The sequence below is a fragment of the Rhinopithecus bieti genome, unplaced genomic scaffold, assembly GCF_001698545.2.
Source record: "Rhinopithecus bieti isolate Rb0 unplaced genomic scaffold, ASM169854v2 scaffold_76666, whole genome shotgun sequence".
NCBI lineage: Eukaryota > Metazoa > Chordata > Mammalia > Primates > Cercopithecidae > Rhinopithecus > Rhinopithecus bieti.
This window is the reverse complement of record NW_016829831.1, coordinates 2078097-2103927: the sequence shown is the minus strand read 5'-3', so window position 1 is coordinate 2103927 and position 25831 is coordinate 2078097. Positions and strand designations below refer to the sequence as shown.

The 25831-nt window shown below is 43.5% G+C and overlaps 1 protein-coding gene across 5 annotated transcripts in view; it reads right to left on the bottom strand.

The window, feature by feature from the left end:
* Window positions 1-25831, bottom strand: part of RFX8 (regulatory factor X8) — an 87285-nt gene that overhangs the window by 45731 nt on the left and 15723 nt on the right. For all 5 annotated transcript variants that reach the window (XM_017864992.1, XM_017864991.1, XM_017864990.1 and 2 more), the window contains exons 3-4: window positions 13309-13370; window positions 11551-11637 (exon numbers count right to left, since the gene is read on the bottom strand). In XM_017864992.1, the coding sequence (XP_017720481.1) occupies window positions 11551-11637; window positions 13309-13370 (149 nt within the window). The remainder of the gene's footprint in view (window positions 1-11550; window positions 11638-13308; window positions 13371-25831) is intronic.

The following is a 25831-nucleotide window of genomic DNA, read 5'->3' as shown; positions in this document are numbered from 1 at the left end:
ATCAAATTAATTTTGTACCTTTATCAAAAATCAGTGCAACATATTTGAGATTTTTTTTTTTGAGATGGAGTTTCACTTTTGTCACCCAGGCTGGAGTGCAATGGCACAATCTTGGCTTACTACAACCTCCACCTCCCAGGTTCAAGCGATTCTCCTGTCGGCTTCCCAAAATGCTAGGATTACAGGTGTGAGCCACTGCGTGCAGCCAAGCGGATCTATTTCTGTATCCTCCACTTGGTTGCAGTGATCTGTGTGTCCATGCTGCCACCAATACCACACCATCCTGATTGCTGGGGCTCTACAGTGAGCCTTAATATAAGGGAGAATGTTCTCCTCCCATTTTATTCCTTTTTGTCAAGTTTGAGCAATTTGCTTTTCCACGTAACTTTTTAGAAGAAACTTGTCTATGTCTACAAGAAAATCTTGCTGGGATTAAAAAAAAAAAAACTGATCGAGAGATAATTCATATACCATACAATTCACCCATTTAAAGAGTCCAAGTCAAAGTTTTTTTTTTTAAAGCGTATCCACAGGGTTATGCAGCTGTGCAGAAAAGAGATAACACTGCAGGCCTGAGACTGCTCTCCGTAAAAAGCTCTGCTGCCAAGTTTGGCCCTTGGCTAGGGTCTGGGAACTTGGCTCTTAGAGTGTTCCCAGTCAACTGTTAACTGATAAGAGTGGCTCCCTGTGCCTAGACTGTACAAACAATACGGTTTATGCCGAACACCTGCTTTCCTTTTAGGCGTCTATAATGTTGGCATGTGCTAGACAGAGGGTGCTTATGTGACCAGCTTTCAATAAAAGCTTTGGGTGCCGAGTCTCTAATGGGCTTCCCTGGGCAGAAACGTCAAACACATGCTGCTGCATTTCATTGCTGGGGGAGGAGTGCACTTTATATGATCCCTCATGGGGGAGGGAATAGCACACAGGAAGCCTCACAAGGATTCCACCAGACTCTTGCCTCTTTTTCCATCATGACCCTGGGTATCTTTACAGTGTCACTGTCATAAATCTTAGCCATGTGGACAATTATATGCTAAGTCCTGTGAGTCCTTCTACTGGATCTCTGCAAGTGGCGGTGGTCTTGGAAATCCCTAGCACAGTGGTGAGATTTGCTAGAATAACCTGAATTCACTGAAGTATGGCTACAGCATTACTCGAGAAAAGAAAGGGCAGTTTGATTGTTCAGTGTGCACACATTTAGGATGGTTATGTCTTCCTGGTGGATTGATCCTTTTATCATTATATAAGGTCCCCGTTATGGTTTGAATATTTGTCCCTCTGAAACTCATGTTGAAATTTTTTTTTTTTTTTTTGAGACAGTCTCACTCTGTCGCCCAGGCTGGAGTGCAGTGGCATGATCTCGGCTCACTGCAAGTTCCGCCTCCCAGATTCACACCATTCTTCTGCCTCAGCCTCCCGAGTAGCTGGGACTACAGGTGCCCACCACCACACCCGGCTAATTTTGTTTTTGTATTTTTAGTAGAGATGGGGTTTCACCGTGTTAAACATGATGGTCTCGATCTCCTGACCTCATGATCTGCCCACCTCAGCCTCCCAAAGTACTGGGATTACAGGCATGAGCCACCGCACCTGGCCCTTATGTTGAAATTTAATCCTCAATGTGGCAGTATTGAGAGGTGAGGCCTTTAAGAGGTAGGTGATTTGGTCATGAGGGCCCTGCCCTTAAGAATTCATGAATTCATGGATTAATGGGTTATCACGGGAATGAGACTGGTGGCTTTGTAAAAGAGGAAGAGACCTCAGCCAGCACACTCAGCCCCCTTGCCATGTGATGTCCTGGGCCAACTCGGGACTCTGCAGAGGGTCCCTGTCAGCAAGAAGGCCCTCACCGGATGTGGCCCCTTGAACTTAGACTTCTCAGCCTTCATAACTGTAAGAAATAAACTCATTTTCCTTATAAATTACCTAGTTTCAGGTATTGTTATAAGCAACAGAAAATGGACTAGGTCAGTCCCTTTTTGTCCCTAGTAATTTTCTTTGCTCTGAAGTCTGCTTTATTAGATATGAACACAGCCACTCCTGCTATCTGTGGATTAATGCTTGCATGTTACATCTTTTCCATCCATTTACTTTCAATCTGCCTATGTCGTTGAATTTGAAGTGAGTTTCTTGGCAACAGAATATACTTGAGTCATTTTTGTTTTTAACTTCACTCTGTCTTGTCTTTTGACTGATTATATAAGATAATTTCCAGTTAAGGTAATTCCTGGTATGTTAGCACCTAAGTCTGCCATTTTATTACTTGTTTTCTATTTGTTTCCTTTGGTTCTTATTCTTCGATTTCTCTTTTCTTGCCTTTCTGAGGATTCCTTTAAACAGCGTTGAGGACTCTATCTTGATTTAATTGTCGTGGTTTTGAGTACATCTGTTGGTATAGTTCTCATGGGGGTCACATGAGTGTTACAATAGACACGTGTGACTTAGCACAGTCTATTTTAGTTGCCGATGTTTCACCACTTTGAGTGAAGCGTGGACATCTTGTTTCCATTTAGGCCTCTTTACCTTCCCCACTTTTAAGTATCATTGTCTCAAGTACCAGATGGAGGCATAATTTTTCTTTCATCAAATATGATTCACAGAACTTGTGACGAAGGACAGCGTACTGTATGTCTCCCATATTTCTGCTCTTCCCATTGTTTTTTTCTGATACTCCAACATTCTTTCTATTATCATTTGCTTTCTCTTTGAAAAACTTTCTTTAGTTGATCTCCAAGGGTGAGTCAGCTAGTGGCAAATTCTTTTGGTTTTCCTTTGCCTGGGAATATTTTTATTTCCCTTTCATTCTTGAAAATAAATTTGCTGGATGTAGAAATTATGGTTGACAGTTCTTATCTCAGCCCTTGAAACCTTTGGTGCCACTTCCTTATGGCTTTCTTGGTGGTTTCAATGATAAATGTGTTGCCATTCAAATCACTGTTATAGGTAATATGTTATTTTTCTGCCTGTTTCCAGATTTTTTGTTTTGTTTTTGGTTTTTGTTTCCAAAAGCTTAATTTTCAGAGCCTCTGTGGTGTTGTTTCAGCCTGCTTGGTTTATCTGGTGCCTCTGGGGCTACACCTGAGGAGGGAGAAGGGTTTCCCCAGGCTAGACCTTGGGACTTCTCTCCATGAGGGAGATGCTCCTCCTACTCATGCTCCTGGCTGTCTCTGGAGAGCAGAAGAGCGAAAGAGTGTCAGGCTGCAAAGCAAAGAGGCTTCCTGGACCAAGAGGCTTGTTGAAGCTGGGTCTTTCTAGGCAGATTGACTCACACCCGCAGTATCTCTTGGTAGAAAAGGGGTGCCTCAGACCCAGGAAGGAAGGAGAGTATTTTCTTTATTAACCACCCCCAAAATTATTTTGCCTGATATTATTAGAGGAACTCAAGGAAGGAAGAATGAATCTACCTGGGTTGCCTTCTCTTCCTATGTCAGGCTTGGGAAACATCGAGTCTGGGTTTCAGCGTGCAGGGCAGGGGATGCAAGATGCTCTGCTACGGTGCTGATTGTACAGTCCTGGGGCCCCAAACCAGCTCACTCTCTTATCACCACCTCTTGGAGTTTTCCTTTGGTTGCCTCTTGCATTATTTCCAGGGTTTACCGTTGTGCTTAGTGTGGAGGGGCATGGAGAAATGGGTTCATCTTGTCTTAACGAGAAGTCTCCACTATCGTTATTTTAACTGATCATATTTTGAAGTATTAGGCACAATCATATAATTAAAACATTCCACTCACTAGTAATATTGGCTCCTAACGTGTATATGGTTTGTTTTCAGTAAGTATCTGTGGTAGCTTGTGTTACAAATCATGTACAGGCAACAAGGTAGTATAAATTCACTTTTCCTTGCTCCTGCCTCTAATACAGCTAAATACTTGGAAATGACTCTACAGACAAGAATAGAAGAGCTCCGAAAACTGGAGAGAAGAAAGTAGACTGGGTAGAGACGACAGGAGTAGAGAAATGACAATGTGGTGGGTTCCCTGGGTTTCCTTTTTGTCTTCCACACACACCCCTGGACTGAGCATTGGAGAAATCTGCAACACAGTCTGTTATGTCAGTAGGCGTAGGCATAAAATCTCAAGAAAAGCCTGCACTCTGGCCAAAGGACTAGGAAAGGGAAGGGAAGTCCAGTGGAGGCCTAGTAGGGGGCTGCAACCCTCTTTCCACAATCAGGGCATGGGCTGGTGACCCATTTGCCCACAGTAGCAGCTTCAGAGTTCTGGTAGACTGACCTCCATGCTCCATGTACCCACACCCAGAGCACTGGCAGGCGGGATCAGGATCAGGATCAGCCTGCCTGCCAGTGCTCCGGGTATGAGTATGTGGGGTCACTACTGTCCACTTGCATGCACAGTAGTGAAGCCGTGGGTCAATTCAATGCCCATTCCACGTGTGGAGCACTGAAATGGCAGGTCATGCTACCCACATGACAACATTGGCAGAGCCTGATGCCTCCCTCCTTACACCAAGGGACATAAGAAGACCCAGGCCCAGCCACTCTGGCTCTCCCCACTCCACGGAAAGTGGTCCATGGAAGTGGGTTGAGCCCCTGCAGGTGGCACCAGTAGGGATCAATCAGAAGTCTCCGCAGTGGCAGAAGAACGAAGCAGACAAGAATAGCATGCAAAGGCTCAGGAAACTGAGCTGGCATTGGACCCACAGCCCATGAAAGTAGGCCAGAACCTACACACTAAACCTAAACAGGGCGACTGCCTTCTGTCTAAAACAGAAGATTTAAATAGGATCAAGAGTCTCCTAACATAACCAAAATTCCCAGGATACAATGGAAACTCACCCATAATCCCAAAGACCAGGTAAACCGCCATTTGAATGAGAAAAGACAATCAACTGATGCCAAGACCGAGGCGAATCAGATGTTGAATTATCTGACAAGGATTTTCAAGCAGTCATTATAAAAATATTCCAAGAGGCCAGGCGCGGTGGCTCACGCCTGTAATCCCAGCACTTTGGGAAGCCGAGGCGGGCAGATCACGGGGTCAGGAGATGAAGACCATCCTGGCTAACACGATGAAACCCCATCTCTACAAAAAAAAAAAAAAAAAAAAAAAAAAAAAAAAAGCCAGCGTGGTGGCAGGTGCCTGTAGTCCCAGCTACTCGGGAGGCTGAGGGAGAATAGTGTGAACCCGGGAGACGGAGCTTGCAGTGAGCCGAGATCACGCCACTGCACTCCAGCCTGGGCGACAGAGCAAGACTCTGTCTCAAAAAAAAAAAAAAAAAAAAAAAAAGCCAAAAAAAAAAATAAAAATTTTTTTAAAAAAAAAAAAAAGCTCGAACAAATAATTATAAATTCTCTTGAAACAAATGAGAAAAACTTGAAACCCTCAGGAAAGTCATATAAGTCATACAAAAGCATCAAGTGGAAATTATACAACTGAAAAATACAATGACTAGAGTGAAAATAATATATAAATACCATGAAAAATCATGCAGTCATGATAAAATCAATACATCAAAGTATAGATCAATATGCTCAGGAGCCCTACTGAATGTTTACCGTGTGCCAGATGCTGCACCAAGCATTTTCCCTGTATTAATTAATGGGATCTCACAACAGTCCCATGAAGTAGATACTGTTATCCTTAATTAATGGATGAGGAAACTGAGACATAGAGAGACCGAGTGACCTGCCTCAGACCACACAGCTTACTGGTGGGAGAGACAGGCAGTCTGTTCCAGTCTCTGCTCTTATCCACATGTAGTATTATTGCGTAGTGTCCTGCTGCCTCTTGGGAGAATTAACATTATTTTAAGTCACTCATCTCAATAGGCTGTTTCTTCCAGGGCTGCCACAAAAGCCTCTCCCTAGTGACTCTAACCTCTACCTCACCTCTGTGTTCAGGTTCCTCTCCTCCCACCCTCCTTCCTGCTCACACACTGAAGTCCACCCTCAGACTTTCTTGCTCCTTGAACTCATCTCTGCCTCAGGCCTTTTGCACAGCTCTTTCCTCTGCCTGGAACGCTTGTTCCAGATCTTCATGTGGCTCCTTGACTGGCACTCTGTTCAAATGGTGTTGTTTTGGGGAGGCCTTGCCATGACTCCATTGTATTGTATTCAGGTCACATCTCGCGATTGTTCTTTTACTATTTTTTTTTTTTTTTTTTGAGACGGAGTCTGGCTCGTCCCCAGGCGGAGTGCAGTGCCGGGTCTCAGCTCGACTGCAAGCTCCGGCCCCCGGGTTACCATGCCCTGCACTCAGCCTCCGAAGTAGCTGGGACTACAGTTTGCCCGCCACCTCGCCCGGCTAGTTTTTTTTTTTTTGTATTTTAGTAAAAGACGGGGTTTCACCGTGTTAGCCAGGATGGTCTCGATCTGCTGACCTCGTGATCCGCCCATCTCGGCCTCCCAAAGTGCTGGGATTACAGGCTTGAGCCACCGCGCCCGGCCAGTTCTTTTACTTATTTATTTTATTGAGACAGGGTCTTGCTCTGTAGTCCAGGCTGGAGTGCAGTGGCATGATCATAGCTCACTGCAGCCTTGACCTCCCGGGCTCAGGTTACTCACCCATCTCAGCCTCCTGAATAGCTGGGGCCACAAGTGCACCACCACGCCCAGCTACTATTTATCTAGACATATATATTAAATATAAAATATTTAAGTTTATATTTTTTGAAGAGCTGGGGGTCTTGCTATATTGCCCAGGCTGGTCTCGAACCCCTAAACTCAAACAATCTGCCCATGTTGGCCTCCCAAAGTGCTGGGATTACAGGTAGGAGCCACCATGCCTGGCCTATTGTTCTTTTTTATTCTTTTTTTCCTAACTAAGCTTAATAAAAGGAGAGGCCTTGTTTTTCTTGTTCACTGCTGTATCACCAGTAGCTAGAACAGACCTGACTTATTGTAGGAACACAAATATTTGTTGAATGAATAAGTAAATGGCAGATGAGTTATAGAGTTTTCATTACCTGAAAACCAGAGAGATAAACTTATTTGAGACCTAATTTTTAAGAGGAATTTGTCACACGGATCCTTATATAATAAAATAGACATTTTCATCCGTACAGCTCATTAACAACAATGTACCTTTCTTATACTTCTGCTTTGTAAAACACACTTTTAGTATGTCCTGAATGTGGCATTGGTAGTGAAGTTATCCTTAAATCTTAATGCTTTAAACAAAATCTCTTAGCTGGCCACGACTTTAAAGTTGATCTATTATTTTTGTTTGTTTTTGGTTTTTGTTATTCTTTTTGAGACAGCGTCTCACTCTGTTGCCCAGGCTGGAGTGCAGTGGCACGATCTTGGCTCATTGCAGCCTCCACCTCTCGGGTTCAAGCAATTCTCCTGCCTCAGCCCCCCAAGTAGCTGGGGCTACAGGCATGCGCCACTACACCCGGCTAATTTTTGTATTTGTAGTAGAGACGGGGCTTCAGCATGTTGGCCAGGGCTGGTCTCGATCTCCTGACCTCGTGATCCACTCGCCTTGGCCTCCCAAAGTGCTGGGATTACAGGCGTGAGCCACTGCGCCTGGCCAAGTTGATCGGTTATTAAGTATATGCTGAGCATAGAGTACATGAAAAGCTCCTGCTGCTGGGCTTATCTCATGACCAGCTGATGTCACTCTTCCCTTTATCTTTGTCCTCTGGGAGTCCTCCTCTTCCTCACTGACGATAAAGCCTATTTTTCTTCCCCAACAAAGGCCACTCCTAGCCCCTCTCTCTGTGACATTGAAAACAGAGTCCCTGGAACACTAATGGTCTCTCCCCTCTGAGTGCCGAGGGCCTGCCTAGTCACTTGTTTTCCTGGAGTGTGCAGGGCTCTCTCAACTGTCTGTTAGTTAACTGACTGCTAGGTGCCAGGGGGTGGGGAGTAGGGGGCCATACAATGGAATGCAGGATCTACATCCAGCCTTTCAGGAGCCTACAGATCAGCAAGTGGGAGAACACATTCGCACCAGGGACGTTCTAACCATCACTAAAATAAATCTCTCATCATAGCTACTCCTTTTCCTAGCTTCTCTATTTTTGCCAATGTAACTTTTCCATCCCTGTGACTAAGAGATGAATAAGAGATGTAAGAGGAAGAGCTGGTTTGGCACAGAACACAGTAACTTTATTTGAGGTTGAGTTTGAGGTTTAGGTGCGACAGGCTTGACTGAATCATCTCTGCTCCCTTCTACTACACTGACTCAACCAACTGCCAGATCCTGAAGACCCTGCCTGCCTCCTGTCTGATTCCAGTGCAAATATGAATAACAGCAGCAGCCCCGGGGCCATCTCCAGGCTCGTCACCCTCTCCTTTCCCAACTATTCTTCTTAAACCCCAATGCTGAACTTTCAGTTCTCCAGTAGCTATTTCAGTGCCCACTCTGGGAATATGTCCTTGTTCCTGCAGCTATAACAAAATACCTTAGACTGGGTACTTTATAAACAAACGAAATGTATTTCTCACAGTTCTGGAGGCTGGGAAGTCCAAGATCATGGTGCAGACAGATTTGGTGTCTGGTAAAAGTTTGCTCTTTGCTGCTTCTTTTTTAACATACTAATTGTACACATTTATGGGGTACACGTGATATTGTGATACATGCATCAGGGTGTTTAGCATATCCATTACCTTAAACACTTATTTCTCTGTTGGGAACATTCTAAATCTTTTAGATATTTTGAAATACATAATATATCATTAACTATAGTCACACTTCTGAGCTATCAAATACTAGAACTTATTCCTTCTATCTAACTGCATGTTGATATCCATTAATCATTAACCCACCTCTCATTCCTCCCTCATCTCTCCAGCCTCTGGTATCCACCATTCTACTCTTCGCCTCCACAAGATAAACTTATTTTAGCTCTCTCCTATGAGTGAGAACATGCAGTGTCTTTTTGTGCCTGGCTTTTTTAGCTTAACCTAACGACCTCTAGTTCTTGTTCTCTGCTTCTAAGACAGTACCTTGTTGCTACAACCTCATGTGGCAGAAAGCAGAAGGATGACAGAGATGAACACTGTGTCCTCACATGGCAGAAGAAATGAAAGGGCCAGCTAGCTCTCTGAAACCTCTTTTACAGCGTTATTAATCCCATTCATGAAGGTGGAGGCTTCATGGCCTAATCATCTTGCAAAGGACCCATCTCTTAATATTGTTGCATTGGGGATCACGTTCAATTTGTGAATTTTGGAAGGACACAAACATTCAAACCACAGCAGGACAGAAACAAGCAAAGCTCCATGGTTTCTGCCCTTGTGTATATTACACCCTACTTCTCAAAGAAAGCCTCCAAAGGACTTGTGGACACCCCCCACGGCCCAGCCTGGCAATCTAGGCCCCCCTGAACTTTCCCTCCAGATTCATCTTCTACTAGAGCTCCATGCACGCCTGTACAGGAGGAAGCCCATGCCTTCATGTACCTTTATCTTTGCCCCCCTAAGCCTGGATGCCCTCTGCACTCCTGCCTCCTCCTCCAACACCACCTGTCAAAATTCTAATCTGTCCTTCAATGCTCCACTCAAAGCCCAATACCCTTGTGGGCCCTTCATGATCCCCCATCCAAAATGTGTGCTCCCCTCTTTGAGTTCTCATGGTACCTTTTGTACATTTCTGACACTCGTCGTGTTATACTTGAAGATCAAAGTAGATGGACGTCTTAGCCTCCCTCCTCAGCTATCAGAGAAAAGGGTCCCTGTCTTACCCATACTGGAGGCTCCTCATCTCTCCACCACAGCAGCTGCCTTATACATAGGATGCTTTATACCAAGGGTGACCACACAATTCACTTTAATTTATTGTGCAAACTAGTACACCTTTGAAAGTGAAAGGAGCACAATTAATAATTATGCAGGGCTCCAAGTGAAATCGATATTGTCCTTGGCTACTTGGACATATGGTTATCTTTTTACGCCAAATGAAGGCTCAAAGAGCAGGAATGCTGGTTGTATGGATGGACAGTGATCAGCATGAAGAAGTGGAAGAAAGAGCTCTCCTGTAGCTGGCATTGTTGGGGATGGTCCTACGGGGCAGGTGGTCTCTGAGGTATGTCCAGAAGGTACAGATGGGATTCAGGAAGGTCCCATTAGACAGAGACAAGAAGAAATGGCACTATGGAAGGTTCGATGGTGGGAGCAAAGGTGGACTGCATTTGATACATTCAGGGAAAAGTGAGTGTGGTTTAAATTATGGTTGATGTTGGGGAGAAACAGGCAACACGGTTGGAAAGTGGAGTCGGAAGGAACTTGGCTAACACCAGCCTAGGTCTGGTCTTTATCCAGGAGGTAAGAACAAGCACCCATGTGTTTCTGAGCAGGAAAGAGACAAAGCAAATGTAGAATTTTAGAAGGATTCATCTGGTAGCTGTGTTTAGAGCAGGGAGAGGCTGAGGAGGGGAGGCCATATGGGATCATTGGAAATAATTTCAGTGTAAGATGATATTAAAGGAAATATTGGTTACCAAAAAGAGTGAGTTGGGAGAACTTAAAGCGAAAAGTTAACAAGGCTTTGTGGTCCATGGGGGTCGGGGCGGCTTTGGGTTATACTTTGTATAGGTTCTATCTGTTGGTATCGAGATGGAACTAAGAAAGTCAAGGGGCAGAGATAATTTGGAGAAAGAGGCTAAATTTAGATTTCCATATGTTGAGTGTGAGGTACCAGTGGCTCATGTAAATGGAAATGTCCAGTAGCGAGTCAGGGAGGAACACCTAGGAGGTGGGCAAGGTCAGGAACAGTGAGAAGGATTCGGGAGTCATCCACCTGCAGGAGGCCATAGGTGAAAGACAAAAAGGATGAGATGTCTGGGGCCAAACAGTAGGAAGAGTAATGGTGATTATCAAGATGAGATCTCGGGGAAAGCCTGCGCTTAATGGAGAAGGGAAAGAGGAAGAGACTGAGGATTTGGGGGTGGGGGAGTTGGATGACACAGTCCTGAGGGCTAAAGGACGCTTCGAGAGAGGTGCCCAATTGTGTCAAATTTTGCAGAAAGGTTGAGAAGGATAGACTCGGTGAAAAATGACTTTGGCAACTGGATGACAGTCAAAATGAGAAATGTCTAAGGAAATGAACCAGAAATGGATTTCTCTGGCCAATGACATTGCCGGAGGCTGACAAAGGGGCATTGGTTAAATGTTGATGTGATATGTGTGTTTCCTTAAGGAGGACTTAGAGACAGAACCACCAAAAAGTCAGTTAGATACAACTATAATATGAATGGTTCTTTTATTTATTAAATTATTATTATTATTACTATTTTGAGACAGGGTCTCAGTCTGTCACTCAGGCTGGAATGCAGTGGTGCAATCACGGCTCACTGCAGCCTGGACCTCGTTGGGCTCAGGTGATCCTCCCACCTCAGCCTCTCAAGTAGCTGAGACTGTCAGGGCACAGCACCATGCCTGCCTAACTTTTGTATTTTTTAGTACAGATGGAGTTTTCCCATGTTGCCCAGGCTGGTCTTGAACTACTGAACTCCAGCGATTCTTCCACCCCAGCCTCCCAAAGTGCTGGGATTATAGGCATGAGCCACCACACTTGGCCTGAATGGTTGTTAACATTAACCAGTTTTGTGACCCAAGACCAAAGTACCAAAATGATAGTTACTAACCTGTGATACCTTTTCTCACCTATAAGGTAGCAATACTGGACATAGAAGAAAGAGCTTTTCTTGATACAGATCCCATCATAATGATACCTGGGAAAATAAAGGCTGTCTTTAAATTTATGTGTAACTACTGACATGCTTTATGGAAAGCAGAAAACAGGCGAGCTAATGAAGACTTGGAGTTCTTCTCCAGGTTTTATCATTGGCTGCATTTCTCTGGAAAAGCTAATCCTTCAGTCTGACCAAGCTCTGTTATGTAGACAAGCAACTTCATACACTTTCACACGTATCAGCCTTGAAATGGGCTTGTGGAGGCTCTCCTCTGCCTGCCTGATGCAGGACATGCTAATCTTGAGAGAGATGTGATAGGGAAAGTCTCCTGTGCCCTGCCCTGCCCCCTCAACCACTGCCTCCCCTACCCCCTCCCCACCATTAATTTTTTCCAGGTGAAGGGAAAATGACACCAAGGTAGAGAAGAGCCTTCTCTGTAGCCCAGACTTTCCTCCGCTAAACCCAGGGGACTATGGCAGCTTGTCCCGGCTTAAGACAAAATGTCTTCAAGTTAATTATTGCCCAGTATTAGGTTTGGCAAACACTTCCACTGTCTTCAATTCCTTGGTGAGTGGCAGCCCCCTTTCCTAATTTGGCTTCAGTGTCTTCTCACTGATTCCCCTCGCAATTTAAAACAAGCAACAAATAGCAATAATAATTGAGTGACAATTATGACACAAGGCACCCAATAATGCTGGAATTTCTTTTCACGTTAGAAATACAACCTTCGGGCCGGGTGCGGTGGCTCACACCTGTAACCTCAGCTCTTTGGGAGTCTGAGGTGGGTGGATCACCTGAGGTCAGGAGTTTGAGACCAGCCTGGCCAACATGGGAAAACCCTGTCTTTACTAAAAATACAAAAAAATTAGCTGGACGTGGTGACAGGTGCCTGTAATCCCAGCTACTCAGGAGGCTGAGGCAGAAGAATCGCTTGAACCTGGGAGGCGGAGGTTGCAGCGAGCCATGATCATGCCATTGCGCTCCAGACTAGGCGACAAGGGTGAAACTCCGTCTCAAAAAAAAAAAAAAAAAAAAGAAAGAAAGGTAATATAGCTTCAGGACCGCACCTCCTGAACATAACTCAAATATGCTAATTGGGTGAACACTGAAATTTTAGTTCAAAGGGTAGTTAAAACAGTTCCAAGGCTGGACATGGTGGCTCATGCCTATAATCTCAGTGCTTCGGGAGGCCGAAGTGGGAGGATCACTGGAGCCCAGGAGTTTGAGACCCACCTGGGCAATTTAGCAAAACCTCATCTCTAAAAACGTAAAAATTAGCCAGGCCTGGTGGAACACACCAGCAGTCCTAGCTACTCAGGAGGCTGAGGTGGGAGGACTGCTTGAGCCCAGGGTCTTGAGGCTGCAGTGAGCAATGATCGCACCATTGCACTCCAGCCTAGGCGACAGTTCCATTATTTGATGTGTGTTCATTATTTAAATATTTCAAGAATGAGAAATTTACATAACTGTAGAACAGTAAAAATATATTGTAACCTTCATATTTTAAAAAAATTCCGAAGAAAATAGAGGCCAGTGTTTGGTTCTAGCACCAACTGAATGATTTCAGGCACTGCGAATTAATGTGACCGTGGACGCTCTCTGGTAAGAGTTGTTATTTATAGTTTGTTTTGTTTTGCATTTTTTGTCATTTTGTGATTCCCCAAATCCTTGTTTTTAACACTTGAAATAAAACAAAAATTCTAAACCTACCTGGCACTTCCTCTAGTGCCCAGCCTCCGGGTGCCAAGGTCAGGAAAAACCAATCTCACAAGCTAAAAAAAAAGCCAGATTTAAAGTTGCAACTTGAAAACTTAGAAACAAACTTCCAATTTTTTTATCTTACAATATTTAAATTATATTTCTATTTCCTTTCTAATAAACAAACAATAAAGATAATAAGTATAACAATAAAGTAATAAGGTAACAATAAAGAAAATAAATGGAAATGAAATTTTTGGGGAAAAAAAAGACAAGTGTGAAAAAGAAAACATACCACTTGGAGGTCAGGCACGGTGGCTCCTGCCTGTAATCCCAACACTTTGGGAGGCTAGGCAGACAAATCACTTGAGGTCAGGAGTTCAAGATCAGCCTGGCCAAAATGGTGAAACCCTGTTTCTCCAACCTGGTCTCTACTAAAAATACAAAGGCTGGGCGTGGTGGCTCACGTCTGTAATTCCAGCACTTTGGGAGGCTGAGGCAGGTGGATCACGAAGTCAAGAGATCGAGACCATTCTGGCCAATATGGTGAAACCCCGTCTCTACTAAAAATACAAAACTTAGCTGGGCATGGTGATGTGTGCCTGTAGTCCCAGCTGCTTGGGAGGCTGAGGCAGGGGAATTGCTTGAACCTGGGAGGTGGAGGTCGCAGTGAGCCAAGATCGCGCCACTGCACTCCAACCTGGTGACAGAGCGAGACTCCGTCTCAAAACAAACAAACAAACAAACAAACCTTAGCCGGGTGTGGTGGCACACACCTGTAGTCCCAGCTACTCTGGAGGCTGAGGCAGGAGAATCACTGGAACCAAGGAGGCGGAAGTTGCAGTAAGCCAAGATCATACCACTGCACTCCAGCCTGGGTGACAGAGTGAGACTCTGTCTTTAAAAAAAAAAAAAAAAGAGGAAAAGAGGAAAAAAGAAAACATATCACTTGGAGAAAATGCCATTTAAATGTTGATGTTGGCCAGGCGTGGTGGCTGTAATCTCAGCACTTTGGGAGGCCACGGTGGACAGATCACCTGGGGTCAGGAGTTTGAGATCAGCCTGGCCAACATGGTGAAATCCTGTCTCTACTAAAAATACAAAAATTAGCCGGGTGTGAACCCAGGAGGCAGAGGTTGCAGTGAGCCGAGAGTGCATCACACTCTAGCCTAAGCGACAAGGGTGAAACAAAACAAAAAATCCTCAGTGTAATTTCTTCCAGTCTTTTTTTCAAAGTCCCAGTATGTGTAAGTGATCTGTTTCAAATTTAAAACTTGGCATCACACAATTAGCATGTCTGCAGCTTTGCATTCTATTTTCTTCCCTCAACATTATGCCATGGACGTTTCCCCTTGTCATTAAACATTTTCTGGAAACAGGGAATTATGAACTATAGCTATAATTGGTCTCACAGGGTGGCATCATAGTCCAACCTGTGAGAATGCTATAATTTTACCATTTTCCTCTTTTTCTAATGTGAGAGTCATTTTCACTTTTACTATTATTATTATTATACTTTAAGTTCTAGGGTGCATGTGCAGAACGTGCAGGTTTGTTATACGGGTATACGTGTGCCATGTTGGTTTGCTGCACCCATCAACTTGTCATTTACATTAGGTATTTCTCCTAACGCTATCACTCCACAACCCCCAACCCCGCAACAGGCCCCAGTGTGTGATGCTCCCCTCCCCGTGTCCATGTGTTCTCATTGTTCAATTCCCACCTATGAGTGAGAACATGCAGTGTTTGATTTTCTGTCCTTGTGATAGTTTGCTGAGAATGGTTTCCAGCGTCATCCATGTCCCTGTAAAGGACATGAACTCATCCTTTTTTATGGCTGCATAGTATTCCATGGTGTATATGTGCCACATTTTCTTAATCCAGGCTATCATTGATGGATTTATAATCCTTTGGGTATATACTCAGTAATGGGATCTCTGGGTCAAATGGTATTTCAAGTTCTAGATCCAGTCTATCATTGATGGATTTATAATCCTTTGGGTATATACTCAGTAATGGGATCTCTGGGTCAAATGGTATTTCTAGTTCTAGATCCTTGAGGAAGCTCAACACTGTCTTCCACAATGGTTGAACTAATTTACACTCCCACCAACAGTGTAAAAATGTTCCTATTTCTCCACATCCTCTCCAGCATCTGTTGTTTCCTGATTTTTTAATGATCACCATTCTAACAGGTGTGAGATGGTACCTCATTGTGGTTCTGATTTGCATTTCTCTGATGACCAGTGATGAGCATTTTTTCATACGTCTGCTGGCTGCATAAATGTCTTTTGAGAAGTGTCTGTTCATATTGTTTGCCCATTTTTTGATGTTTTTTTTTTTTCTTGTAAATTTGTTTGAGTTCTTTGTAGATTCTGGCTATTAACCCCTTGTCAGATGGCTAGATTGTAAAAATTTTCTCCCATTCCTGTAGGTTGCTCTTTCACTCTGATGATGTTTCTTTTGCTGTTGCAGAAGCTCTTAGTTTAAATTAAGAGTCCGCATTTGGTCTATTTTGGCTGTTTGTTTGCCCATTGCTTTTGGTGTTTTTGTCATGAAGTCTTTGCCCATGCCTATGTCCCTGAAATGGATTGCCAGGTTTTCTTCAAGGGTTTTTATCGTTTTAGGTTTACATAAAGTGTTTAATCCATCTGAGTTAATTTTATATGAGATGTAAGGAAGGGATCAGTATTCAGCTTTTCTATATATGGTTAGCCAGTTTTTCCCCAAAGCAATTTATTAAACAGGGAATCCTTTCCCCATTGCTGGTTTTTGTCAGGTTTGTCAAAGATCAGATGGTTGTAGATGTGTGGTGTTATTTCTGAGGGCCTCTGTTCTGTTCCATTGGTTTATATATCTGTTTTGGTACAAGTACCATGCTCTTTGTTCCTGTAGCCTCGTAATATATTTGAAAGTCAGGTAGCATGATGTCTCCAGCTTTGTTCTTTTTGCTTAGGATTGTCTTGGCTATGCGGGCTCCTTTTTGGTTCCATACGAACTTTAGTTTTCCCAATTCTGTGAAGAAAAGTCATTTGGTAGCCTTGGTGGGGATGGCACTGAATCTATAATTTTACTTGGGCAGTTTAAAATGGCCCATTTTCAGAATAATTGATCCTTCGCCTATCTATGAAAGCAATGGAAAATATTCCTTGCATTTGGTTTTTGTTGGTCCCCTTTTATTTCGTTGGGCAGCTGTTTTTGGTAGTTCTCCTTGAAGAGGTCTTCCACATCCCCTTTGGTAAGTTTGGATTTCCTAGGTTTTATTTTATCTCTTTTTTGTAGCAATTGTGAATGGGAAGTTCACTCATGATTTGCTCTTCTGTTTTGTCTGTTTATTGGTGTGTAAACAATGGTGTGTTAAATTTGGCAGCATTGATTTTTTGTATCCTGAGACTTTTTTGCTGAAGTTTCCTATCAGGCTTTAAGGAGATTTGGGCTGAAGATTGAATTTGGGGTTTTTCTTAAACATACAATCAAAATGTCAATCTGCAAACATATAATTTGAACTTCCTCTTTTTGCTAATTGAAAAATAACGTTTATTTCTTCTCTTGGCCTGATTGCCCTGGCCAGAAGCTTCCAACAACTATGTTGAAATAGGGGGTAAAAAGAGGGCAATCCTGTCTTGTGCCTGCTTTTTTTTCAAGAGAATGCTTCCAGTTTTTTGCCGCACTATCAGTATGATACTGGCTGTGGGTTTTGTCATAAATAGCTCTTTATTATTTTTGAGAATACATCCCATCAATACCTAGCTTATGAGAATTTTTAGCAAATGAAGGGGCTATTGAATTTTGTTGAAGGGCCTTTTCTGCATGCTATTTGAGATAATTCATTGGGTTTTTTTTGTCATTGTTTGTTTTATGTGATGGATTACATTTATTGATTTGAGTATGCTGAAACCAGCCTTAAACATCCTAGGGATTGAAAGCCGAACTTTGATCGTGGTTGGGAACAAGCTTTTTGATGTGCTGCTAGACGGTTGAACAGTATTTTCGTTGGGATTTTTTTCCGCATTGAAAATTCCATCAAGGGATATTGGTCTAAAATGCTCTTCTTTGGTTTGTTTGTGTCCTGCTGCGCAGGCTTTTGGGGATCAAGGATGTATGTTGGCCTCAATAAAATGAGTTTTTTTAGGAAAGGAATTTCGCCTTTTTTCTATTGGATTGGAAATAGTTTTCCAGAGGGAATGGTAGGCAAAGCTTTCGCTCTTGTAGCCTCCTTGGTAGAATTAGGCTGTGAATCCGTATGGTTTCCTGGACTTTTTTTATTGGTCAGTAAGGCTATTAATTTAATTGCCTCAATTTCAGAAACGGCTAATTATTGGTCTATTCAGGAGTTTCAACTTCTTCCTGGTTTAGTCTTGGGAGAGTGGGTATATGTTGCGCAGGAATTTTTATCCATTTCTTCTAGATTTTCTTTTTTTAGTGTTTTGAGTAGAGGTTGTTTTTATACTATTGCTCTAAATGGTAGTTTGGTATTTCTGTGGGATCAGTTGGTGATATCCCTTTATCAAATTGTTTATGCATCTATTTGATTCTTCTCTGCTTTTGCTTATATTAGTCTTGCTAGTGGTCTAACCAATTTTGTTGATCTTTTCAAAACCAGCTCCTGGAATTTCATTGATTTTTTTGAGGGTTTTTTTGGTGGGCCTCACTATCTCCTTCAGCTCTGCTCTCATCTTAGAATATTTCTTGGCCTTCTTTGCTAGCTTTTTGAATTTGTCTGCTCCTTTGTTTCTCCTAGTTACTTAATTGTGATGTTAAGGGTGTTGATTTTAGGATCTTTCCTGCTTTCCTCTGTGGGCAAATTTAATGCTTAAATTCCTCTTACAACGACTGCTTTAATGGTGTTCCGGCCAAAAAGATTTCTGGTACGTTGTTGTCTGTTCTCATTGTTTCAAAAGAACAATCTTTAATTTTTCTGGCTCCATTCATATTTAGCCAGTTAGTCATTCAGGAGGCAGGTTGTTCAGTTTTTCGCATGTTAGTTTGTGTGGTTTTGAGTGAGTTCTATCCAGAGTTCTAATTTTTGATTTGCATTGTGATGGCTGAAGAAAAGCAGTTTTGGTTGTGATTTCTGTTTTCTTTTACATTTGCTGAAGAGTGGCTTTTAACTTCCAATTATCGTGGCAATTTTTGGAGTGTGGAATTGTGGTGCTGAAGAAGAAATGTAATATTCTGTTTGATTTTGGGAAAAGGAGAAGTTCTGTAGGGTGTCTATTAGGTCCTGGTTTGGTGGGCAAGGGCTGAAAGTTCAGGTTCGCTGGAAAATATCGCTTGTTTAATCTTCTGTCTTTTGTTTTAGCCTAAATATTTGAACAGCGGGGTGTTTTTAAGTCTCGCCCCATTATTATTGTGGTGGGAATCCTTAGTTCTCTTTTGTTAGGTCTCTTAAAGGACTTGCTTTATGAATCTGGGTGCTTTCCTTGTAATTGGGTGCAATATATTTAGTAAGTTTAACTCTTCTTGATGACCGCCTTTAACGCATTAAATGTAATGGCCTTGTTTCTCTTTTGACTTTATTTGGGTTTTTCAAAGTCTGTTTCCGAAGACAAACTAGATTGCAACCCCCAGCTTTTTTTTTTTTTGCTTTAGCATTTGCTTTGGTAGATCTTCCTCCATCCCGCTTGTATTTTTGAGGCCCTATGTTTGGCATCTTCTTGCACATGAGAAATGGGTCTGCGTCTGAATAACAGCAATGCTTGATTGGCCGCTTGACTCTTTATCGCAATTGGCGCCAGTCCGTGTCTTTTTTATTGGCCAATTTAGCCCAATTTACATTTAAGGGAATATTGGTTTATGTTTGTGAATTTCATACTAATCATTATGAATGTTCGCTGGTTATTTGCCATTAATTGATGCAGTTTCTTTTCCCTAGCATGCGATGTTTTACAATTTTGGCATGTTTTTTTGCAGTGAACTGGTTTGTTTTTCCATATTTTAGTGCTTCCTTAGCCTCTTGTAAGGCCAGGCCTGGTGGTGGACAAAAATCTTCTCAGGGCATTTGCTTGTTCTGTAAAAAGATTTTAAATTCTCCTTCACTTAGCGAACGCTGAGTCTGGCTTGGATTATTGAAATTAATGGGATTTGAAAATTCTTTTCTTTAAGAATGTTAAGGCCGGGCGCGTGGCTCAAGGCCTGTAATCCAAGGCACTTTGGGAGGCTCGAGACGGGCCGAATCACGAGGTTCAGGAGATTCGAAACCATCCTGGCTAACATGGTGAAAACCCCGCCCTCTCTACTAAAAAACAAAAAAATTACTGGAGGCGAGGTGGCTGCGGGCGCAGCCTGTAAGTAAACACACAACTAGGCACAAAAAAAAAAGGCTTGAGGCAAGGAGAATAGAAACAGAAAACGCCGGGAGGTGGAGCTTTGCCAGTGAGCGAGATCGCGGCAGCTTGCACTTCGCAAGCCTGGGGGCCAAGAGCGAAGACTCTTGTCCCTTTCGCAAAAAAAAAAAAAAAAAAAAAAAGAAAAAAAGAAATGTTAAATATTTGGCCCGCCAACTCTCTCTTCTGGCCTTGTGGGGTTTTTCTGCTGAGATATCCAGTTAGTTTGATGGGCTTCCCTTTGTGGGTAACTCGACCTTTCTCTCTGGCTGCCCTTAACACTTTTTCCTTCATTTCAACTTTGGTGAATTTGACAATTATGTGTCTTGGGGTTGCTCTTCTCGAGGAGTATCTTTGTGGTGTACTCTGTATTTCCTGAATTTGAATGTTGGCCTGCCTTGCTAGGTTGGGGAAGGTCTCCTGGATAATATCCTGAAGTGTGTTTTCTAACTTGGTTCCATTCTCCCCATCACTTTCAGGTACACCAATCAAACGTAGGTTTGGTCTTTCCACATAGTTCCATATTTCTTGAAGGCTTTGTTAACTTCTTGTTATTCTTTTTTCTCTAATCTTGTCTTTTCTCTTTATTTCATTAATTTGATCTTTAATCATTGATATCCGTTCTTCCACTTGATCAAATCGGCTATTGAAGCTTGTACATGCGTCACAAATTTCTTGTGCCATGGTTTTCAGCTCCATCAGGTCATTTAAGGTTTCTCTACACTGTTTATTCTAGCTAGCCATTCGTCTAACCTTTTTCAAGGTTTTTAGCTTCCTTGTGATGGGTTGAAACATCCTCCTTTAGCTCGGAGAAGTTTGCTATTATCAACCTTCTGAAGCCTACTTCTGTCAACTTGTCCAAGTTATTCTCTGTCCAGTTTTGTTCCGTTGCTGGCGAGGAGCTGTGATCCTTTGGAGGTGAAGAGGCACTCTGGTTTTTGGAATTTTGAGTGTTTCTGCTCTGGTTTTTCCCCATCTTTGTGGTTTTATCTACCTTTGGTCTTTGATGGTGATGATGTTGGTGACCTACAGATGGGGTTTTGGTGTGGATGTCCTTTTTGTTGATGTTGATGTTATTCCTTTCTGTTTGTTAGTTTTCCTTCTAATAGTCAGGCCCCTCAGCTGCAGGTGTGTTGGAGTTTGCTGGAGGTCCACTCCAGACCCTGTTTGCCTGGGTATCACCAGTGGAGGCTGCAGAACAGCAACTATTGCAGAACAGCAAGTATTGCTGCCTGATCCTTCCTCTGGAAGCTTTGTCCCAGAGGGGCACCCAACATATGAGGTGTCTGTTGGCCCCAACTGGGAGGTATCTCCCAGTCAGGCTACACGGGGGTCAGGGACCCACTTGAGGAGGCAGTCTGTCCATTCTTAGAGCTTGAATGCTGTGCTGGGAGAACCACTGCTCTCTTCAGAGCTGTCAGACAGGGACATTTAAGTATGCAGAAGTTGTCTGCTGCCTTTTGTTCAGCTATGTCCTGCCCACAGAGGTGGAGTCTACAGAGGCAGTAGGTCCTGTTGAGCTGCAGCGGGCTCCACCCAGTTCAAGCTTCCCGGCTGCTTTACCTACTCAAGCCTCAGTAATGGCGGATGCCCCTTCTCCCCCTACACCTGGCTGCAGCCTCGCCTTGCAGGTCGATCTCAGACTGCTGCTGTGTTAGCAGGGAGCAAGGCTCTGTGGACACGGGCCCTGCTGGGCCCGGCATGGGAGGGAATCTCTTGGTCTGTCAGTTGCTAAGACCTTGGGGAAAGTGCAATATTTGGGCAGGAGTGAACCGTTTTTCCAGGTACAGTCTGTCATGGCTTCCTTTGACTAGGAAAGGGATATCCCCCGACATCTTGCACTTCCCAGGTGAAGCGACACCCCACCCTGCTTCAGCTCACCCTCCATGGGCTGCACCCACTGTCCAACCAGTCCCATTGAGATGAACCAGGAACCTCAGTTGGAAATGCAAAAATCACCCGTCTTCTGTGTCAATCTCGCTGGCAACTGCAGACCAGAGCTGTTCCTATTTAGCCATCTTGGAAGCCAGATCCCATTTTCACTTTTTATTATCCATGTGTTTGCCTAATTTGTTTTCACTCTCTGGGTTTCGCTAGTGAATGCTATCTTATCAGTACTTTGTTAGAGAGCCATGAAATTACACTTATGATCAGTAGAAGTCTGGTCTAGTTTCTGATTCAAAGAGGTTCATGACAAGAACGGCATCCATGACATGTGTGTTGAGCGTGGAAATCCTGGATCATCACGAAATTACAAAACACAGAGCAGGGAAGCCACAATGTTTGGAGCTGTCAAGTAATTATTTGTTCTTTTTCTACACCCTGTCCATAATCATTCAGCCCTCGCTTCTGCCTGGTTTCATGTTGCATCCCCTTTTTTTTTTTTTTTTAATTAGCTCCCAAGCAGTGGGATTCGATGGAAATGTGAACCATTTTTCCTCTTTTCTGGCTCCAGGTCCTACCTCTTCCTGCAGGAAGCCCACGTAAGCCGGGATGAGGAGGCAAGACAAAAGAGCAGAGTAGGCAAGTTTGACACAATTAACACCTTGGTCATGCCTCCAAATGTGGTGGGTCTTTCAGGGAAGGAGAACCAAAATGTACCGGAGAAAAATGACAGGCGACAAAAGGGAAAGTCAGCCAAATCTAAATGCAGAATTAGAGGCTGGAAATTCCTGTTGTCAACAAGAGATTCTGACAATTTCATCTCCTCTAACTTAAGAAAATCATTGAAAAGCCTTCCTTTATGTTTAGTTGCAAAGCAAAATCAAGACACACATTTTAAGTACCTAAAGAAATTATGAGAAAGTAGGCAGCAGGCTCAGATTCTAGCCCTGAGAAATAATCTGGTGTTTGGGAAAGAAAAGCAGAAGTAAAGTGCCTGATTGTCGGGCAACATAATACTCTGTACATTTAATAATACTGAGTCACCCCAACCCCAGACTATCCTGTGATTTCATTTTAATGTAGAAAGCAAATACAACACAGTTAAAATGAAAAAATCAACTGGGATAACTTGCAGAAAATATAATTAAGTTAAAAATTATGTCCTGAATATAGACAGAACTCAATCAATAGGAAATACACCCCAATAGAAAATGGTCTGGTGGTAACATGTACACACAATATACACATGGCCAAAGCGCATGCAAAAGTGCTCACCTTATAATCCAATAAATGCAAGTAGAAACAGCTAATTCTAGTTTTTACCCAACAAGTTTTCTGGGGTAGGAATGTTATGAATTTGTGTTAAGAACGCCATGAATTATCATCAGGGATGGGAACTGACTGCAAGTGTTTACAGTGGGTTGCAAAAAGCAATTTAGCAGGCCATATGTGAGGATCTATCCTAAAAAAATGACCAGATATGGATGGGGACTTACAGTGTTTAAAACAGAGGAAAATTACAAACAACCTATATTTCCAATAAGGGATATGGTTAGGCTGGGCGTGGTGGCTCACACCTGTAATCCCAGCACTTTGGGAGGCCAACGCGGGTGCATTGCTTAAGCCCAGGGGTCGAAGACCAGACTGGGCAACTTGGCAAAACCCTGTCTCTACAAACAAACAAAAAGGTAGCCAGGTGTGGTGGCACACGTGTAGTCCCAGCTACTTGGGAGGCTGAAGTGGGAGGCTTGCTTGAGCCCAGGAGGCAGATGTTGCAGTGAGCTGAGATCATGCCACTGTATTCCAGCCTAAGTGATAGAGCAACACTCTACCTCAAAAAAAGGGGGGGATATGCTTAAATTACGGTACACCCCCCAAAATATTTCACAGCTATTATACGAGATGCACTTGAAAATATCTTAATGTGAAAATGTTTATGATATTTGAGGCAAAAAGAATGACAAAAGTATTTCTTGGGTGCTTTCCACGTCCCAGGACTGTTTTATTCTCTTTACATGTGTTTCTCATTCATCTCTTAAAAGAACCTCATGAGGTAGGTACTATTATTAATATTACTATTATTAATATCCTCACTTTACATATGATGAAGTGGAAACAAGATGGTTATCTTACCCAGGGTTACAGTCTAAGAAGTTCCATTCCAGGCTTGGTGCTGTTAAAAATTTTACCATGTTACCTGATGGCTATCTGTCTCTGTCTGCCTGTGTGTCTGTCTACCTATTTATCAGTTATTTTCCTTCAAGTGAAGAGTTTGTCAAAAGGAGTCCTTATAATAGGTGTGGCCAGGAGGTAAGAAAGCAATAAGAGGCCGTGCAGTACTCAAGGCCCAAAGAGGAGACAAAAATCAAATTAGGAAGGAGAAAGTCTTCTGAGGGGTCCTCTTGTCTAATTATCTGTCTGTCCATCATCCATCTACACATCAGTCTTTCAATTCACCTAGCCTTGCAGCCTCTGTATGACAGGATGAGGCAAAAAGATAGCAGATAACACGCCATAAAGTGAATTGTGAGATGCATACCCTAGGGGACTTGTATCCTCGGGTAGTTAGCTGAGATGTGGTTATGGAAAGCTACACAAGCCCTTAACACTAATCCCCCACAATGAGGTAGAAGAGCACGCATAAGGGGCTTTCTGACTTCGAGACCACCCTCTTCTCTGGTGTGGGAGGGCTGTGGGCCCCCTCAGGCCTGAGTCACTCAAAGAGCGGCATCAGACTCCTGGTGGGCAGTGAGGGCAGGGCTGGCCAGCGGCTCTGGCAGGGGAGTGGAAGAGATGGGTGCAGCTGTGGGTTCAACCGGCTCACCCACCATCTGTGCAGGCTGAGAATGGCTGTGTCCTCTCCATGAAAGAACTGGCATGTGGGAGAGCCCAGACTCTGCCCTGCAAGACCCCCCTGGAAAGGTGGTCAGCCACAGCAGCCCTGGGAGGTAGCCTGCTGGGCAAGCAGCACATGACCGCTGAAAAGGGTCTTTCACCAAGCCTGGGGATGCATGTTCGGACAGTCGCAAAGGGGGCCTGAACACCACCACCGGGAGACAGGGTCCGCCTGCCCCCAGAGCCTGCAGCCATAAAATAAGAACTGTCCAGCCACTTACCTCCTTCTCTCCCTCCCAGAGGGGTCAGGCCACACCTGGTGAGCTGCGGGAGGAGGCAGAGGCAGGGAAGAGCCCAGGCCTAGTTCTCTGTAGCAAGATACCAAGCTGGAGGGGAAACAGCTCTACTTTAAACCAAGTTCAGAGTTTTGATATTATCTGGGATTGGATACTCTAAGCATCAGACTGATGACATTGCTGGGTAGTTACAGTGACAACAAGACTTGGTGTCATCCAAGAGTTTCCAGCAAGGTCATGCTGATTGCTCAAATGCTCACTCAGGAACTGGGGAAGAACCAGCCACTGGACACCTTCAGACACAGAACAGGAAGATGAAGTCACCATGTGGTTACTTCTCCAGCTCCTGCCGGTCCCATATGTGTGCATGAGTGAGTGTGCACGTCTGCAAATGAACTACACACACGTGCCTATATCTCTGGACAGCGAAGTGATAGCCGGCACTCATTTTCTTCTTTTTACATGTTTTCCTCTAATTTCCACATTACCTACAAAGGGGATGTAGTCCTTTTATAATCAGAAAATCATCAGTAAATGTTATTTCAAAAGAGGAAGTCAGCCTTCTGGAAATTCCCTAATCCATGTAAAATATCACTTGTACCAGGAATGAGTCTTACCCATCATATGCCCAGTACAGTCACAAAGAGCAAGAAACATTCCAACATCTGCACAGGAACTTGGCGAGAAACTGACTCCATTCCCAGGGGAGGAGGGAGGAAGTGAGAATTGCGGATTTTGTTGTTTCTCTTGTAAACACGCTTTGGGATCATATCCTTTTCCTTTCCCCTCCCTTCTCCATTTCGTCACAAATTCAGCAGCACGGAGACCCTTCCCAATACCAGCTCAACTGATGTGGCCCATTCTTCAGGCAAATTTCCAACAAGAGCTGAAAGTTAGTAACTTGGCATCTTGCGGGAATTTTAAAGGAATCCTAGAGTATTGAGATAAAAAATGCCGTCTAGCTGCATGTAGTCACACACTGGAGTCTCTTTAACTGTTTTTCTAATGCTTTGCAGTGGAATTACCATGAAGGTGAAACAGCCTTATAAAAAGATCTTTAAAAGATCGTGAAAAGAGTTTTTGCTATGTTAGAAAAGGAGGTAGGAATCCCATGGAGCCAAAACACATCAAGTCAAAGTCACCCACTTCCTCTGATAAGGGTGGTAGATGGCCGGATGGGAAAAGGCTGCAGGG